General features: G+C 43.2%; 1 protein-coding gene across 1 annotated transcript; it reads left to right on the top strand.

Moving 5' to 3' along the window:
• Window positions 1-1937: 1937 nt before the first annotated feature.
• LOC146526266 (voltage-gated potassium channel regulatory subunit KCNG4-like) lies at window positions 1938-17278 on the top strand. The gene is made up of 3 exons (XM_085164576.1): window positions 1938-2267; window positions 8248-9087; window positions 14527-17278. The coding sequence occupies exons 2-3, from the start codon at window positions 8329-8331 to the stop codon at window positions 15361-15363; spliced, it is 1596 nt and encodes a 531-aa protein (XP_085020702.1). The 5' UTR covers window positions 1938-2267; window positions 8248-8328; the 3' UTR covers window positions 15364-17278.
• Window positions 17279-19223: the final 1945 nt, after the last annotated feature.

Here is a 19223-nt window from a genome sequence, read left to right as displayed (position 1 = left end):
AGGTTTGAGCAACGAGGCTCCCAATCAGCATCGAGCTGCTGGTTATACGGTTTAAAAGTAAAAACCAAAAAATAGCTCAAAGCTATTTCTGCCTCACCCCTCCCTTTCACCCGGGGGGGGGGGGGGGGGTGTCTTTCTCTAAGGCAGGGCCAGACTGAACCTATTATCATAACATAACCTTTGTTTTGGGTCTTTATTGATGGACACGGTGGAAATACAGGAAGCACACCCAGGCAGATGAGGGGACTGGCAGTAGTGCACATGTTACCCTCCTTTAATATCTGGTTGAACAGATTGCTCCGGCAACCTTTTGTAGGAGGTGACAGAGCTGTCGCATTGTACACACACACACACACACACACACACACAAACCTGTGGTTTTTCACCACAGGTTTGTGTGTAGGAGCTCTGTCACGGCTGTTTTCAGCAAACTAAAAAGCAACCCTGACTTTAAAACATGACATTTTTACACAACTTGACTGCAAATTACATCTGGAAGGAACATATTTTCTCTCTTTCTAATATATTTACTGTTGAAGGGACCGACAGAGTTCACCTAAGCAGGTGGGTGAGGTTGAAAAAATATACTCGACAGGCTTTTTATCCAGTAGATTAAAGCTCCCCTGGTTTCTTTTAAATTTGTCTTTTATTGACTTCCAACTTTCATTTTCATTTGTTGTCTTCAGGTTTAGAAGAAGAAAAAAATGTTTCACAGCATGGTTGGTTTGTTTTTTTCCACAATTAAATTAATATATATGTACACACACACGAGTAACATAAACTGTGTGAGTGCATGTAATCTCTGTGCATTCCCTTATAGGTCAGATGATGTCATTAAAAAGGTTCAGACAGCACAAACATGGTCCAGAGGTCCAGTTCAGCGACTCCAGTTAGCTGAGGTGAAGCTTTGCAGACAGCTACCAGCTACAGCCTCGAATAGGCCACGCCCCTTATAATGCTAACAGGTGTTATGAAGGAGGAAATGATCCACACACAGCAAACAGTTTGTGTATCAGGCTGTAAACATGTTAATTTCTGCTGGAAAGCTTTAACATGGGAGTCTATGGGGACTGACTCACTGCTGCCTCTGCTGGTCGTTAGAGGAACTGCAGCTTTTCATCATTTGTTTTTTACCACCTGGAATTTGTGACATTTAGTTTGGAGTATCTGAACAAAAACAGGGACTAACTCTGCGTTTGTCCCTCCAGGAATAGAAAATAAGAACATACTCGTCTGTGGTGTCTAATCAAGCTTTATATTATTTTCTAGAAGGTTTGCAGAACGCATGTACAGTAGGGTCCCGTTGTAGTGCAGCAGCACCAAATTGGAGTCTACAGAGTGTGTACATGAAATTGAATCCACTTGCATGTAGATGTGAGACGCACAGCTCTAAATCCATATATAAATCCAATCCATTATTAATAAAGAGGCTGTGCAGTAGACGCGCTGCTCTGATCAGAATGGATGCAGCGCGCTTTCTTTTTTCTCTTGGTTACATCAGACTTACTGTTGCAGCTGAGAGTTTCTGCTGCTTCTGTTCCCTCAGTGTTTGTGATTTGTGGCAGAGGGCTGCACGCTCTCCTTCTGACCTGTGATGGAGTCACACAGACTTGCTGTAAGTTTAAATCCTGCAGCGTGAATTATCCGGTCCGACCTCAGAGCTGCGGAGCTGTTAGTGACTCCTGAAGATTAAATGGTTAAACTTTTACACGCGTCTCTTTCTTTTACCTCTTCGTGTCTCTCACATCAGACAAAACTTCTTCCCGCACATTCAGCCTGTCTGTGTTTTACAGTGCATCGGCGAGAAGGGCTGGAGATGGGAGGGTGTGAGAAGAGGAAGAGGAGGATGGGGGGGAGGGGGGAGGAGGAGGACGGTCCTGCTGTCAAACACAGATGAAAATCCAGCGGCGGGTTTCAGGAGGACACCGCCGTTAGGTAATCGCATTTATCGTCTCCTCGGAAGCGGCGGGGGCGGGGGTCAGCGGACACCGAGCTGCGCACAAAGAAATCCGTTTCATTCCGTTCCCTCCAACTCCGGAGCTGCTGGAGAGGAGGAGACGTGTGCGTGTAGCCCGGTGACGGTGCACGGACACACACCGAGCCCAAACTTCAGACTGGATTCAGAAACTGGAGCCGGAGCAGCGCCTGTGCCTCGTAATTGGCGCAGTTACGCGGACGGTTGTGCGCCAGTCTCAGTGGCCGAGGAGCGTCTTCTAGAGAACATGAACACGTTAAAGAGCCGAGGCGGCTCGTCTCCGCGCTGAAAGGTGAGTGAATCACTCCCAGCCTGGACGGAACTTTGGCCGGGGTGTAGTTCAGGGTCCGTCCCTCATTTCTGTGTCAAGTTCAGGCTGAACTTTAATTTCAAAAATTGAGTTTGAATCTCAGATCTTAAGCGAGAAAGTGGCTCAGCTCGCATTTTAATAAGAAATCTGAGCTGACAGCTGGTTTCAGGTCGGAGAGGCTGAGGAAAGCTTTAGACTGTAGCTAAAAGATGGAGGACTACAGTCACATCAGCCCCTGGTATCTGGCTTCAACATTTTAAACAAAACTTGGACAGCAGCCATGATGTTTTTGATTATCTTATTTACATATAGCTTTTTTTTAAAAATTACTTTATGTCTTTCTTTCTTTTATTTGGAGTGCTAGCTAGTTTGGTTCAGGCATCACACAGACACAGATGTCTGGTAATTACTGCTGAGTAAGAATTAAAATCAAACCCAAAAACCAGACCTCAACCTTCTTGGATGGTCTGTTAGTGCAGTGACCTCACAGCAGCCATATTATTGGTCACATGATGTCAAAATGCTCCAACAGCAAAAAAAAAAGTGGTCCAGAGGTCCAGTTCAGGTGAAGCTAGCAAACAGCTAGCAGCTACAGCCGCCTGTGTCACCGTCCACCTGTCATTCAAGAAGCCACGCCCCTAATGATGCAAACTTTAAGCCTTAATACGCTTTAAACAGGTGAGTTATAAACATGTTGTACAGGTGTTATGAAGGAGGAAATGATCTTTTGAGACAAAACAATTTTTGTAGTTTTGCTTTTAACACGGCCTCACTCCTGAAACCTCTTGTTGATATTAGAGGCGCTACATTAGCATAAATGAAGACTGGGCTGGAACGCTGAACGCTTTGAAACATGTTCAGCTTTTGCAGGAGTGTACAGAGGATCTGTTTGCACTCATACAACCATTAAATGTCAGTTTTTCACCATATTATGTTTTTAAATAAACCTCCTTCATTAGACTGAAACACACACACACACACACACACACACACACACACACACACACACACTGCACTGTTTTGTAGATTTAACAGTAAACGGATTAAAATGATTTTCTCCCTCCGTCACTCTATACTTAAAAACAAGTTTTAATGATTTTTCCCAATTTTATATTTCTTAATTATAAAGTATTGAGATTCTCTGCTGCGGCTCCAAATTGAGCTGCGTGCATCCTGCTCACTCTAACAATCCCTGACGTGTGCCTGAAATTGGGATCATAGATCACAGAGAGCAGCATGGCACTCAAACAGAATCTAGGACAGAATTCAGCGACAGGACAGAACCATCAGCAACACAAACCAGGAGGTGGACTGGCTCTGCTCTACCTGATCACCGAGTGCCTTACACACCACGTCTTACACATCCATTCACACACGCACGTTTTTCCTTTGTGTAGCTGCTTTGTGTCTAACAAGAAAGCTTCAGAGGTGGCTGCTTTTGCAGGAACGATGTAGACAAGAGTCCATGATGGGAGTCAGCATGGGATTTATTTGAAATTACAACATCATTATATTTACTTACAAATATTTAAAAGTACATACAGTAAAATAAGGAGGTAACAAGTCGGGTTTTTACAGAAAACGAAAGAAATGTGATGTAAATAAACTTTAGTACTGTGTAAGTAATTTAAAGTGGTTTCATTCATTAAGTAATTTAATGGGAATTCTGCAGAAAATCAAAGAATATTCTCTGATCTTGTGTTGTAAATATGGGGTAATTTTTGGGACATTGTATTATTAAACTGTCCTTTTATTTAAACACTATAAATATTTTCCTTTATTAACTTGTATGAAAAAATAAGCATCTAAATCTGTAGCACAGCATGCTTACAACATGAAAGTTTGTTTGTTTTGCTTCACAATTACCACAAAATTGATGCAGTACTTAAATGACTCGTCCTTTCCTGTAAAATATATACAAAACTTAAATATACTTACAGCATGACTTACAACTTATGTGTGGTTCGCTGTCAGTGAGGATCTCAGTCTTTTATAGCTCACACTGAGCGACCTGTCAAACCCACGTTGGTTTGATACGAGCAGATTCTATATTCATCTTGTCGACATCAGGCCGAGGTGAAACTACTTTCTGCTCAAACCTGTAGAGCTGAAAGAGCTTCTTTGGTGATTCTCAGGCATTTTCTACTCTCTGGGTTCGTTCACGCCATCACTGTGTCTCACCGTCGAGTCACACAAATCGAGGCGTGAGCTGGTGTGAAGAAACTGTGCAGGGTGTCGAGGCTAAAATGGGGAGTGTTGAGAGCTTCTTCCCCTTTCAGTCAATTTTATATTTTACTGAAAAAGACACACGAACTAATGTAGACTCATTGATTTGTTCTTTAATGACTGGCATGGAAGAATTATTAGAGCTGTATATATTGTCAGATTTGACACCTGAAGCCCAGATAGTTTAATACAGCACATCGGGATCAGTGTCTGATTTATTTAACAAAAAGCTTCATTTTTTTATCGTTGTCCTCGTTGTCTTGTTTCATCTGCAGGTTGGCTCAGCCTCTGGTCTAAATGATCATATAACACGGAAGAGTAGAAAACAATCATATGGAAACTGGATATGCTGTTCTTATAGGGTTTCAGGGTTAGCAAACTTAGTCCCCAAGGACCCAAAGCGCTTTAGTCTACAATCAGTCATTCACACATTCACACACTGGTGATGGCAGCTACATTGTAGCCACAGCTGCCGGGCGGCGCACTGACAGCACATTATAGTCTTCAATGAATCTATAGTCACAAGCTGCTCTGCATCCAGGTCTAGCTCCTCAGTTTTGCCCATTATCAATGGAATCTGGTCTTTAAGTCTGGCGTCATTAACTGTTTCCGTGTCAAAACTCTGCTTTAGGTCCCAAAGTCAAGCAAACACTGCAGCATCACTGTGAGTTACAAATTGTCTAAATTCTTTCATCTGTAATAAAATAATCAGTGTGGCTGCTTTACCAGGTGTAACATCCAGACATCCACAAAAACAGAATTTTTTTAATTTAACTGAGTTAGAAGTTAGCAGGAAGTTAGCTTGCTAGCTTCCTGCTAAACATAATATAGCATGTTCTGACTGAGAGATTTCTGAAAAATTCAAACGTACAGCTCTGTTATCACTTCCAACATAAATAAAGACAGAAAACTAAACAGCAGTGACGTTTGTAGGGTTACTGAAGTTGGACTAGCTGGTATATAATGATGTGCTACATGATCGCTAGTGACACAGCTATGTTAGCATAAACACAGTGAAGCTGGAGGATGGACGCTAACTTTATTTTTTAGAAGTTAGCAGGAAGTTAGCTCGCTAGTTTCGCTAGTTACCTAAGCATGATATAGCATGTTCTGACTGAGAGATTTCTGAAACAAATTAATACGTACAGCTCTGCTATCACTTCCAACATAAATGAAGACAGAAAAATAAACAGCAGTGACGTTTGTAGGGTTACTGAAGTTGGGCTAGCTGATATATAATGATGTGCTACGTGATCGCTAGTGACACAGCTAGCTTGTTAGCATAGCATAAACACAGTGAAGCTGGAGGATGAACGCTAACTTTATTCCACTCTGTAAAAGTTAACGTGAGGGTTCCCGATGGTTAGGGACAAATGCAATCGCATGGCAGGATGCTGTAAACGGACCAAACTTTAGTCAGGAGAACAACTGAGATAATCCATCCACAATACGAGGTTAGTCATTCATATACTGCTGCATCAGGCTGGGCTGTAGTTACATCGTAAGGTTTCAAACACTGAGCTTTAAATTTAACGGTGGTAATAAAAACTGAGAGAGGCCGACAGTCATCACTGACTGTTTTTAGGGGCTTGTTGAGATTAAGAAGAACAAGATACAAAGAATTAAAACATGTTAAAATCACAACAGCTTTAATAAACAGAGAGTAGTTTGGACCTGGAAGCAGGGTTCATCACGTCATCACTTAAAAACTGGTTAGCTTTGTCTTTTAGCATTAGCCTAGCTGAGAGTCGACTTTAGGTTTTCAGCTGTTGTTGATCCAAACTCTGCATTCTTTCTAAAGAACAGAAAAAACCTTTAATACTGAATAAAGAAAGAAAACTTTGTCACCCTGCTAACCTCACTCCCGAGTGGAGAAACGTTCGGACACAGCAGGTTGGTGGGTTTTTTGACCATATTTGGGATATCCCCTCACCAGCATCATCAAAGGAATTGTCTGAATCTGGGTATTTATTTGTACATACACATTTCATTATTTGAAAATCAGTTTTTAATATGACTGTTCAACATCGGAACAGGAGATATGACAGGAAATAAGAACAAAAACACAATAAGTTCACTTCAGAATCCATCACCAAATTCATAGCAGACTAATAAGGATTGGCACTGAGTCTGAGATTCAGTATTTTAGAAGATACGCATCAAATTGGGTGATATTCATGGCCCTGTGCTTCACTGAGGGTTGTTGTTCTCCTGGCAGCGACTGCAGTGATCTGAACTCGTTTTCCTGGCACGCTGATTTGTTTTGATCAGACTCATTACAGAAGATGAGGCTTCGCACAAATATGCGAGAGGCCTCATCTTCTCTCTCCGCGTTTCGGGCTGCTTTGCTGCTGTGGCTCAATATGTCTGTTCAGTGTTGTCTGTGATTAAACACATCAGAAACCGGCGTCCTGCTCACATCCCATTTACTGCTCTTTGTTTCTTGATGGTATCTGACAGGTTATGACAGCGAGAGCTCGCTTTGAAAACTGCAATACTGACTTTGACGTCACGTCAAACTTCAAACCAAAACGTCTTAATCATTCTGAATTTGGATGTTTAACACCGATGTAGCAGTTAATTGAATGTGTCAGACAACATTTCCTAATAGTTTCATGTTGTGGGTACGAGTGGGGAAGATATTTTAGTCTTCTCTGCAAAAAAGGATGATTGAGCTGGAGTAACTTTAAAACATGAACATGAAAAGGCTCGATAAGTGACGTAAAAGGACTTGGATTTGATATCAGAACAGTAGGAGTTCTGGGACACTTCCTTCACTACATGTTGGTCCCTATCCGGTCGTTCAGTGATGACGTGACGAATCCTACTTGCGGGCCTAAAGTAGCTGCGTTTAATATGGCTTTTGTGTTGTTAACATGTTTAATGTTTTGTATTTTCTTCTATTTAATCTCAAAAAGCTCCTAAAACAGTCAGTGATCACTGTTGACCTCCCTCGGCTTTTATTACCGCCAATCATTTATTTAAGCTGAGTTTTTAAAACCTTAGGATGTAACTACAGCCCAGCCCATGCAGCAGTATATGAATGACTAACCTCGTATTGTGGATGGATTATCTCAGTTGTTCTCCTGGCTGAAGTTTGGTCCTTTTACAGCATCCTGCCATGCGATTACATTTGTTCCTGACCACAGAGAACACTCACGTTAACTTTTATCGAGTGGAAAAAAAGTTAGCTTGTTTATATTATGCTAACAAGCTAGCTGTGTCGCTAGGTCACGTAGCACATCATTATATAGCAGCTAGCCAAACTTCAGTAACCCTACAAACGTCACTGCTGTTTAGTTTTCTGTCTTCATTTATGTTGGAAGTGACAGCAGAGCTGTACATTTTAATTTGTTTCCAAAACCCCGCAGTCAGGACATGCTATATTGTATTAAGATAGAAGCTAGCTGGCTAGCTAGCTAGCCAGCTAACTTCCTGCTAACTTCTAACTCCGTTAAATGTCATAAATTCCGTTTTCATGGATGTTAAACTCAATTGTTACACCTGGTAGAGCAGAACGCTGATCATTTTATTAAAGATGAAAGACTTTAGACAGTTTTTCAACTCTCAGTAATGCCATAGTGATCGTTTGATATATGGACCTGCAGCGGAGTTTAGGCCCAAACACGGCTAGTGACGTCAGACTTAACGACCGGATTGAGCCCCTTGTAGACAAACAAGTTTGAATTAATGGAAGATTTCAACAGACTGAATCTGTCTTTTTGCTTCCCCACAGTTTCAGTGGAGCTTCCGTAAAACTCCGGTCAGTCGGACATAATAAAATCTCATCCATCCCGTCACACATCCAGCTGCCAGCATGCCCATCATCAGCAATGCCAACCACGACTTCAGCACCTACTCCATCAGCAGCGACGACAGCAGCCTCGACCGCTTCTTCACCGAGATCCCGGAGACCGAGACCCTCAAAGGCGTTTACTTCCAGCGCGCCCAGCTGCTGCGCGACCCGAAGGCCTCATACGTGGTCGACCGCACCCTGCAGGTTCTGGTCAATGTCGGCGGCAACCGCTACACCTTCCCCTGGAGCACCCTGGAGCAGTTTCCTCAGAGTCGTCTGGGTCGCCTGCGCTTCTGCACCACCCCCGAGGAGATCGCACGACTCTGCGACGACTACGACGAAACCTGCCAGGAGTTCTTCTTCGACCGAAACCCAACAGCCTTTAGGGTCATCCTCAACTTCCTGGCGGCAGGCAAACTGCGTCTGCTCCGGGAGTTATGTGCCGTTTCGCTGCACGACGAGCTCGACTACTGGGGCGTGGACCCCAGACATATGGAGCGCTGCTGCCGCCGTCGCATGATGGCCCGGGTGGAGGAGGTGGCGGAGCGGGAGCGTAAGGAGGAAGAGTGGAGGCAGAAGAGGACGATGCTGAAGAAGAGCAGCACACAGACGGAAAAGGGCTATCGCAGACTGATCGTGGTGCTGCGCGATATGGTGGAAAACCCTCACTCCGGCCTGGCCGGGAAGATGTTCGCCTGCCTCTCCATCGTCATGGTGATGGTCACCGTCATCAGTCTGTGCATCAGCACCATGCCGGACCTCCGAGATGAGGAGACGAAGGTGGGTACAGAGCTTACAGAATTCATAAAACAGCCTGTGGAATCAGTTTGAAATGCATAAAACGTTTTAAATGTGGGTTTAAATAAAATCTGGCTGAATGTTGAACCTGACGTCTGCATCTGGGGCCACTGTGTCACGGTCCTGGGTCGTTTAACCCAGTGCTTCATTGCATTTTGATATTCATTGTTTATGTTTTGGTTCTTTTAGTCTTCTTTAGCTCCTCAGTTGCCCTGTTATAGCTCTGTGCTCATTTAGACTCCTTGTGTCATCTTCCCCTGTTCCCATAGTTTCCCAAGCTCCCCTTGTTGTTGGGTGTGTCTTACCTGTCATGTTGTGTCTGCATGGTTCCTGTTGTCAACTTCAGGTCACATCTGAATCCCATCATGCTTCCTATTTATTTTGAAGGTCTTGTCGTCTTGTTCTATGTGCCTAGTTTAAACTTCCCTTGTGGCGTCATTATGATTTGTTTGTGTCAGCTGTTTCCCAGTGTGCGGCCACTTCTCTTGATCTCCACTTGTTTGTATTTAATCAGTGTCAGGTTGTCTGTATGTACCAACATGTCATCCTAGCCAAGGTTATAGTCATAGTTTAAAGTCATATGTGTGGTATCCACGGAAACCTCTAAATCTCAGCTAAAATCTCATGTAAACCATTTCTAAAACCACCAAACAAAGCGAAGATGCCAAACAGTTACGTGATTTTCTGGACTTAAATGTGACCCAGAGCATATTTTCAAAGGTGTTATGTGCTATAAAACAGCGGTCCCCAACCCCCGGGCCTCGGACCGGTACCGGTCCGTGAGTCGTTCGGTACCGGGCCGCGAGAGTTGAGGCTCAGGTGTGAAATGTATAGTTTTCAGGGTTTTTATCGGTTTTCAGCGTTATTTTGTTATCGTTTTTATCGTTTACTCGGTTTTCCTGGGTCTTTTCACGTGTGTTATGAATAAATCTTCTTTTTTTCGGTACCGGTACTAGTTTTATTTTGTTGTATTTATCCGCGACACCTTAAAGGCCGGTCTGTGAAAATACTGTCGGGCATAAACCGGTCCGTGGCGCAAAAAAGGTTGGAGACCGCTGCTATAAAAAATATAAAACACTTTAAAAAATGAGGCGAGGGGAATAAAAAATCCAACTTTTCTATGTTTGAGTCACAGTAACTTTGAAATAGTAACATCTGCAGTACTACTTACACCTCTGATGAAATCTCACAAGTATTAGCTTTATTTTGATACCAAGATTGGTTACACAGAATTTATAATTGCAGAGAAATACAATGAATTTCCTTTTTGAGCAGGAAATTTAACACATGGAAGTGTGTAAGACTTCTTTCTAACAGTCAGCAGCATCACAGACTCACCTCGTTTGTTCCTCTTCACACATTCGGGCTAATTGCAGAGTTCAGCAGTGCACAGCGATGCTAGCTCACACTCTGATACAGCACGTAGCACTGTAGCAGCTGGAATACACGCTGCACTCACCGCTAGACTGGAGGCTGAAAGGGGATTTTTCTGAATTAAAACATGTAAATATTATTCAGGACTGTAACCACACAGGTGCCAATGAACCAGGAAATGTTATAGGAAAGAGGGAAACTGACCCCGGGGTCATCTGGCTGACCAGTAGAGGCATTTTAAAGGGAAGATTCATGGATGTAAAGAAGGACGGATGCTGGGATAGGGTGAGATGGAGGCAGGTGATGTGTTTTGGTGACCTCTGCAGGGAAGAAGTTTGTGTGAATGTGTAAATGTTGTGATCGTGTTGCTACCTGTACAGAGCTGCACATGCAACATAACTGTTTTCTGTTCCTCACCAAAGAGTCTTTGCATCTAAACTTAACAACTAAAGCTTTCAGATGGTCCGAGAACAGCGCGTACTCCAGCAGTGGTACAGTTTGTGCGCTCGTGTGGACAGTAAACAGTCCTACATGATGATTTTCATAGTACATTGTTAGTTTATGATGACTGCTTTGTTGGAGGACGTCTTGTAAGAAGATGATCTAATGCAGAAAATGGTGCTGAAGAGGAGACCTGCTGATGCTTGTTTACTTCCTGACTGACAGTTTTATGTGTTGCAGAGATGAAAACATCATTTCTGCTGTAGTTGGCTCTCTGGGTTGTTCCGCTCAGTGGCGGAGCCGTTAGCGAAGGATGATTTTTAGCTGGAAATTTAATGAAAGTAATGAAAACTTGACAGAGCAGACTGCGTGTTGACCGAGAAACATTTCCACCACAACGCTAAATATTTCATCGTATTAACTCACGTAGCTGTGATGTAAAGTGGGGCTGATTGTGATGAACTGACAGGTAAACTGATGCCGACAGAGCTGCAGATTTTGTTCTCTCTCACTGTGATATTTAGAGACAGAAGCTGTTTCTAACACGCTGCACGGTACCTGCACCCAGCAACAGACAGGAGATGGAAATGTGACTACAGATGAACGTGCGATGTGTGGGCTGGATGTGTAAAAGCAGCTCTTAGCTAACACATTAATCACATCACAGGAATATAACAGAGTATTTACATGTACAGTCTAACTGCACATTTAATCCCTGAGATATTTTATTATAAGAAAAAGAACAGATGCAACAGTTTCAGTGATACAGAAACGCTGATTTAATTTGACATTTTTATAAATAATTGTTTGTGCAGAAAATCCTGTGATTCTAAGACTTATATTTTTTTTAATTAACAGAATATGTCTGTTTTTTTTACTATGACCCTACTGTAAAAATATACATTTCAATTCAATTCAATTCAATTCAATTTTATTTATATAGCGCCAAATCACAACAAAAGTCGCCTCAAGGCGCTTCATAGATACAGAGAAAAGCCCAACAATCATATGACCCCCTATGAGCAGCACTTTGGCGACAGTGGGAAGGAAAAACTCCCTTTTAACAGGAAGAAACCTCCAGCAGAACCAGGCTCAGGGAGGGGCGGGGCCATCTGCTGTGATTGGTTGGGGTGAGAGAAGGAAGACAGGATAAAGACATGCTGTGGAAGAGAGACAGAGATTAATAACAGATACGATTCAATACAGAGACGTCTGTTAATACATAGTGAGTGAGAAAGGTGACTGGAAAGGAAAAACTCAATGCATCATGGGAATCCCCGGCAGCCTACATCTATTGCAGCATAACTAAGGGAGGATTCAGGGTCACCTGGTCCAGCCCTAACTATATGCTTTAGCAAAAAGGAAAGTTTGAAGCCTAATCTTAAAAGTAGAGATAGTGTCTGTCTCCTGAATCCAAACTGGAAGCTGGTTCCACAGAAGAGGGGCCTGAAAACTGAAGGCTCTGCCTCCCATTCTACTTTTAAATACTCTAGGAACAACAAGTAGGCCTGCAGAGCGAGAGCGAAGTGCTCTGATAGGGTGATATGGTACTACAAGGTCATTAAGATAAGATGGGGCCTGATTATTTAAGACCTTGTATGTGAGCAGCAGGATTTTGAATTCTGGATTTAACAGGAAGCCAAAACAGGAGAAATCTGCTCTCTCTTTCTAGTCCCTGTCAGGACTCTTGCTGCAGCATTTTGGATTAACTGAAGGCTTTTCAGTGAGTTTTTTGGACATCCTGATAATAATGAATTACAGTCGTCCAGCCTGGAAGTAATAAATGCATGAACTAGTTTCTATGGCAGATAATTAAAAAACTTTCTGATATATCGTTTATCTATTAGTTGTTTGTTTTGGTGTGTTCTGAATGGCCATGGAGATTTTTTATCAGTAGGAAAAGCTGTAAAACTTATGAAAAGCTTAAAGTGGAACATTTTTGTCCTTTACATTTTCCAAATCCATCCAGTGGGCCTGATTCTGGCCCCTGGGCCTTATTTTTGCCAACCCGACTCAGTATGAGACAAAGGCATCCACAGAAAAGTCTGAGAATAAAGATATGGAGAATAAATCCTCTGTAATTACAAATAGGTGCAGTTATAAATCAGTGTGAATGACAGTAAAAAGACAAATTAAAGCAGATTAATGGGGCTCAGGCAGCTTTTGCCAGCGTGACCGTTTGCTGGTTGTTTTCTGCGGCGGTCTGAGGTAACCAAAGGAGACAGCGTGCAGAGCTGACTGCTGTTGTCAGTGTAAAGAGTCTGAATTTGGCTTTTGTGAGCCGGAGACAATAAATCGATTCCTCCCGAACGTTTTTGCAGTCGGTCGGACTAATCGAGCCGACAGAAAATCAAAGTGTGGACGTGAGCGCTAAAAGAAGCTGAAAGTTCTGAATCCGGCCGACCTGTAAGGTGGATGGTGCTGCTGCAGGTATAATCGTGCTAACGTTAGCTTACAGAAAATACAGTGTTTTTATTTAATGTTAATTATCAGGAGTCATGGTTTGAGAAAAAAATAAGATCTGACAGAAAAACAAAATTTCACCTTTTATCTCTACAACTAATCAGCGCAGGCCAAATTCTAACGACACCACTCAATGAAATTAGTAAATTAGCATAAAGCACTATGTTGACACAGCAGCCCCATATTTTATCCTTTGACTCCACTAGAGAAGTTATGTATGATTTACAGCCCTTATTTAGCTCCTCCCACTTCAAGGCCACCCTTTAAGACCACTTTCTTTTGATTGGATACTCTCTATGACATCATGTAGAACCATAAGTAGAAAAAAACTGTGGTAAACTAAGTGATTCTGGCTCACATGGATTACTTGTGCATACGCTGTCCTCGTTATTAGAACGTCTGGTCATGTTTGTCATGCACATCATGGCTGGAACAGGATAGAAGAAGATCTGATGGAGTAAAACAGGAGAAAGCAGAATGGAAGCAGCAAAATCATTTTTATTATCCAGCTTTTCACCAGGCAGAAAGTTCAGGTGAGGTTCACCATCCTTCCCTGAATCTTACCTCCCTCACAAATAATTCACCTGTCTCCAGGAGTCTTTTATCAGGAACACAGAGTTCTAGATTAAAAATATGAATTTTAATGCTTGATGGAAGCTGCCCGACGGCGTCTTCTCGTCAGAAGTCGTTCACATTATGTGCAGTTAGAAAAGCCCGTGTTCTTCCAGGTTGTAATTTTCACTTTTCTTTTTGTCGCTCTGGTATTTGTGGACAGTTCTTCATTCAGTCGTCTTTCTTTCTCATTTTTTTGTCATCTGTTAAAATCATACTGGAATAAAAATGGATTTTTTCCCTGAAGCGACGCATACTTCTTATTACAAAAGACACTTTTCTTTAGCAATCACCTCCAGAGAAATCAATGTAAGTGCTCTGCAGCTTTTAAATGTTTTCCAATTTCTCGCTTTGTGCAGACAGATGTGGAGTTAAAGTGATGGTAAGGAAAACGGAGAGGCCGTTTGCCCTCGGCACGGCGAGAGGCGGCGGGCCTCGCAGGTCGCTGTTTTCCGAGGCTATCTGAGCATCAAGTGTGAAATCGATGGAGCGACACTTTATATTTGCTCTGTGCTTCTGTCCCGTCTGCAGGGCGAGTGCTCCCAGAAGTGTCACAACATGTTCGTGGTGGAGTCCATCTGCGTGGCCTGGTTCACCTTAGAGTTCGTGCTCCGATTTATCAACGCCCAGAGCAAGCTGGCCTTCGCCCGCGGCCCGCTCAACATCATCGACGCCGTTGCCATCCTGCCGTACTACGTGTCCCTGGTGGTCGACATCAAAGACGAGTCGCACGAGGACGTCATCATGGGGGCCGGCAGAGGCTACCTGGACAAACTGAGCCTGATCCTTCGCCTGCTGCGAGCCCTGCGCATCCTCTACGTGATGCGGCTGGCTCGCCACTCTCTGGGCCTGCAGACGCTCGGGGTGACCATGCAGCGCAGCATGAGAGAGTTCGGCCTGCTGCTGCTGTTCGTCTGCGTGGCCGTGACCCTCTTCTCACCACTGGTTCATCTAGCCGAGAGCGAGCTGGCGCCGTTTGCCGCCACGCACCCCCACCACAGCTTCAGCAGCATCCCGGCCTCCTACTGGTGGGCCATCATCTCCATGACCACCGTGGGCTACGGCGACATGGTGCCGCGCAGCATCCCCGGACAGATAGTGGCGCTGACGAGTATCCTGAGCGGCATCCTCATCATGGCGTTCCCGGCCACCTCCATCTTCCACACCTTCTCCCGCTCATATCAGGAGCTGAAGCAGGAGTACAAGCGGGTGTGGAAGGAGGAGCGGGACGAGGAAATAGCCGCCGAGTCGGGGAAGAGCTGCTCCAAGGAGGATTCTTCACGAGATGAGCTCAAGTCCGTGTCGAAGAATGGGAACGACGGGATGAAGTCGAGCAAGGCTCCCACGCTTCCGTCTGCAGCGTTCTGATGGAGGTCATGTGACACTTTTGGCTCATTATGTTCCCGTACATTAAAACTCTGGAGCAATTGTACGATGAACAAAATAATATTCCACGCTCTAGATTCATGTTTCCATCAAAGTGTGTCGCAACTTATCAGGTTATAGTCGCCTCTTAACTTCCACCAGGTCACTGAGGTTTGTTCACATCAATCTGAGCTTGATCCTGATTCTGGCTTCACACATTTAAATGGATTTGATCACATAATATTAAAAATGCACGCTCCTCCAATAAAAAGGAAATCGAGCACTCCCTAAATATGACCACCTGCCTGCGTGAGCCAATCGCAGCTGTCCCCTGCACTGTGCCGCCGGCTCCACTGATTAACCGAGAAGATGTTATGCAAAGAGTGCAGGAGAGCTGCGTCTGCACCATAAAGCAACACAATAACCCGAGAACACCCAGAACCGTAGAGTAACAATCATCCAGCATCAGTGAGGCTGTGCAGCATCCACTCACAGAGAAACACTCAAATCTCATTTCAAGTGGTCAAAGATAAGTGCCGACTAACCACGGTGAGTAATGAGAGCTTCAGGAAAACGGTCAGCTTACTGGCAAAACCTCTGTTGTTGCCTCATGCGGTTATTTTTCAAAGCAGCAAAACGTCGCAGGAACAACAATCTTCCTTCTAGGAGACGAACGAACACTTGATTCATCTGCAGATATTCATTTATAAAGAATAACTACAGGAACGTTGCATTATGTAAAAGCAGCACCCTGCTGATTTAAATTTCTGCAAAGTTTTGCAAAAAAATGCTATGAATTTATTTTATTTTGGTGCAAATTTTGGTGAAAACTAACGAAATAACAAAAACTAGAAGTGAAAAAACATTTTCGTTAACGGAAATAAAAACAAAAAAAGGAAAACTAACTAAAACTATAATGAGTGTTCACAAAACTAACTAAAATTAACTGAATTTATAACAAAAATGTGTTTAGTTTTCATTGATGTGTGCGTGTCATACAATAGTCAAGGGTGAAAATGAAGTTTAGTTTCCAGATTTTTTTCTTGCTGTGTCTCATTATGCCAGCAGGTGGCAGCACGTTAGTCGAGTCGTCTGTGTTGCTGCTCCGTCCACGCGCAGAATCATGTCAGGAAAAGTCGGGAGAAAGCGTCAGAGTCCAATTTGGGATTACTTTGAATATGACTGTGTTTTGGATAAAGCAAGTGTCTTGTAGTGGAAACAGACAAATTATGAGGGACATTTCTAAAGGGAAAAAAATCCCACAAACCTTAAAGTGCACTTGAAAAGCTCACACAAGAAGGCTAACCTAGCTTAGCTTGAGAAGGTAAGGGAGCACACTCAACCCTCATCCCCAGAAACAGAAGCTAACCCCAGGCAAGGCAGCGTGATGCATCCTGAGACAACAGGACGGGGATATCTACACAACTGTGTGAGTCAATTACCTTCAAAAAGTTTATCAATTCACTTGAACCAAAATTACGAACACCCGGTGCTGCGAGAGTTAATAGTCTCATTGGGGCCAAGATATACATTTTATAGTTGCCTGGTATCAATGGTTGTTCATCTGCCTTTATTTATTTATTTAAAGAACCCATAGGTGGGAATGTGAGTTGTCTGTCTCTGCGTGTTAGCCCTGCGACAGACAGGCGACCTGTCCAGGGTGCAGTATGGTAGCTGGAATAGCAACATACCCAAGGATGAGCAGAATGACTGATATGATGAAACTGGGATTTTGTTACACTTAATTATTGCAAACACGACTAAAACTATAACTGAAACTAATCAAAACTAAACTGAAACTAAGGATTTTCAAAAAAATAAAAACTAAACTAGCAAACAATTGGTAAAAACTAATTAAAACTGATATAAAATTGAAAATCTGAAGTCAAAACTAAATAAAAATAAAAACTAATGAAAATTGCAAAACTATTAAAACCCTGGTACAGAAACCATCAAAAAATCGGTGAACGATTGTAACAAATAATCAAAATAACGGCTTAAACCGAGCAGCTGAACATTCATTACAATACAAAAGGAAAATAACATCTTCTGGTTTTTCCTGCAGCTGAAACAACGTCGTCTGTAACTCTGCACACTGACCTGGTGGATGTTAGAGGTCCAAGTGTCCTGTTTCCTGTCCCAGCCGTGTTCGTTTTTTATGACGAGCTCGGCGTATGTAAAGTCATCCCTGTGCACCGCTGTGCTCTACACACTCCGTTTATCGCAGGTTTTTCTATCGTTGGCTCTCTGTGATGTCAAGTGGATCTCCTTATATGGTCATCTCCAGCCCACAGCCCTGGCTGTGAGTGCAGAACCACCCCATGTTCAAACCTTTATGTCTGTGAGCCACTCAGAAGATTGCTTTAAAAGGGGGAGGAGCTATAAGAGCTTGTGTTCAACGCTCAGTAAGATATGAAAGAGTTGTTTGGTGTCGTGAGTCAGAGCACGGAGCTGGAAATGAGTCGTTCCCAAAGCCTTTCCCGAACGTTGAATTCTCCCTTTGTTTTCTGAGGAGCTCCAAACTGTGGTCCTAATAGTCTTACTCCTCTCTGTGGCTGCTAGGAGACACTGTGTCTGTAGTAATACACTATTTTTGTACACACTCACACACACAGTGCACCAATCCAATTACAGTATGATTGTCTGGAGAGCATCAGTGTAAGTGGAAGATCACATTTCTTCCTCTTGGTTCTTTCAGTTTTAATCAGATAACTGAAAGATTCTCAGCATCTTTTCTTCCCGTTTGCTTTTGGACTGCGACGCTGACCCGGCTCTCGAGTTTCGGGATGTTGGAGTGTCCTCGAATGGACCATCGGCGCTCGCAGAAGCCGGTGATGAAAACTTCACTGTGATGGATTGCACAGCACAGACGCCGTCACGTCTCAGAGAGGATTTTTCAGAGGGAGTCGATGGCAGCCTGGAGGGAAGAAAGTCATTTAAAAACCAATCAGCGGAGGTGTCGAAGCATTTTTGAGAACCACCAACTCGGTCCTTTAATGTGCACAGAAATTCGTGTCCTTCATTCTTTAACCGTCTTTCTGGCATTTTTAAAATAAAATAACACTTGGATTCATTTGCTGTGATGAATGCTTTGGATTGTTTTATTGCACTCGACGCTCACGAGCAGATTTAATGATACATGACAGAAAAATGTGACTTAAAAAGAGGCCTTAGAGAACGAGATGGTGGGCTGCAGGGACCTGGAGGGACGAGTTAGTAATGAGTACAATGCAACACTGCAGTCAGCAGCGATGAATTACACACTGTGGTAACGACTTCCTGTGGAGCTTTATTATAAAGAAACTAAAACGGTGTTTAAATTCAAAAGTCACCCTCAGGCACCTCAAATAACCGGCTAATACCAGAAATGACCGTAAAGCCTGCAGTTCCTCTACCGTCCAGCAGAGGCAGCAGTGAGTCAGTCCCCTTAGACTCCCATGTTAAAGCTTTACAGCAGAAACAAACATGTTTACAGCCTGATACACAAACTGTTTGATCTCTATAGATAATTTCTCCTAACATAACACCTGTTTTATAACTCACCTGGATTAAAGTTTGTATTATTAGGGGCGTGGCATCACTGACTGACAGGTGGACACAGGTGGCTGCTAGCTCTCTGCTAGGCTTCACCTCAGCTAACTGGAGTCCCTGATCTGGACCTGTGGACAGAGATGTCATGTGTCTGTGTGATCCTCTTGTTCCTTCTTTTCCCAGCTTAAAACAAATCTAGAACATTTAAAAAAAATAAATCTAAATAAATAAATAAAAGTGGAGCCTCCTGATGGCGTCTAAATCTTGGACAGAATTATTCACACCTCTGCTGATAGAAATGTAATGTCAGATCAAATATGGTCCTCACTGTA

Source organism: Neolamprologus multifasciatus, chromosome 1 (assembly GCF_963576455.1).
Source record: "Neolamprologus multifasciatus chromosome 1, fNeoMul1.2, whole genome shotgun sequence".
Lineage (NCBI taxonomy): Eukaryota > Metazoa > Chordata > Actinopteri > Cichliformes > Cichlidae > Neolamprologus > Neolamprologus multifasciatus.
The sequence above is the reverse complement of the archived record's forward strand: the minus strand, read 5'-3'. Positions and strand labels throughout refer to the sequence as shown.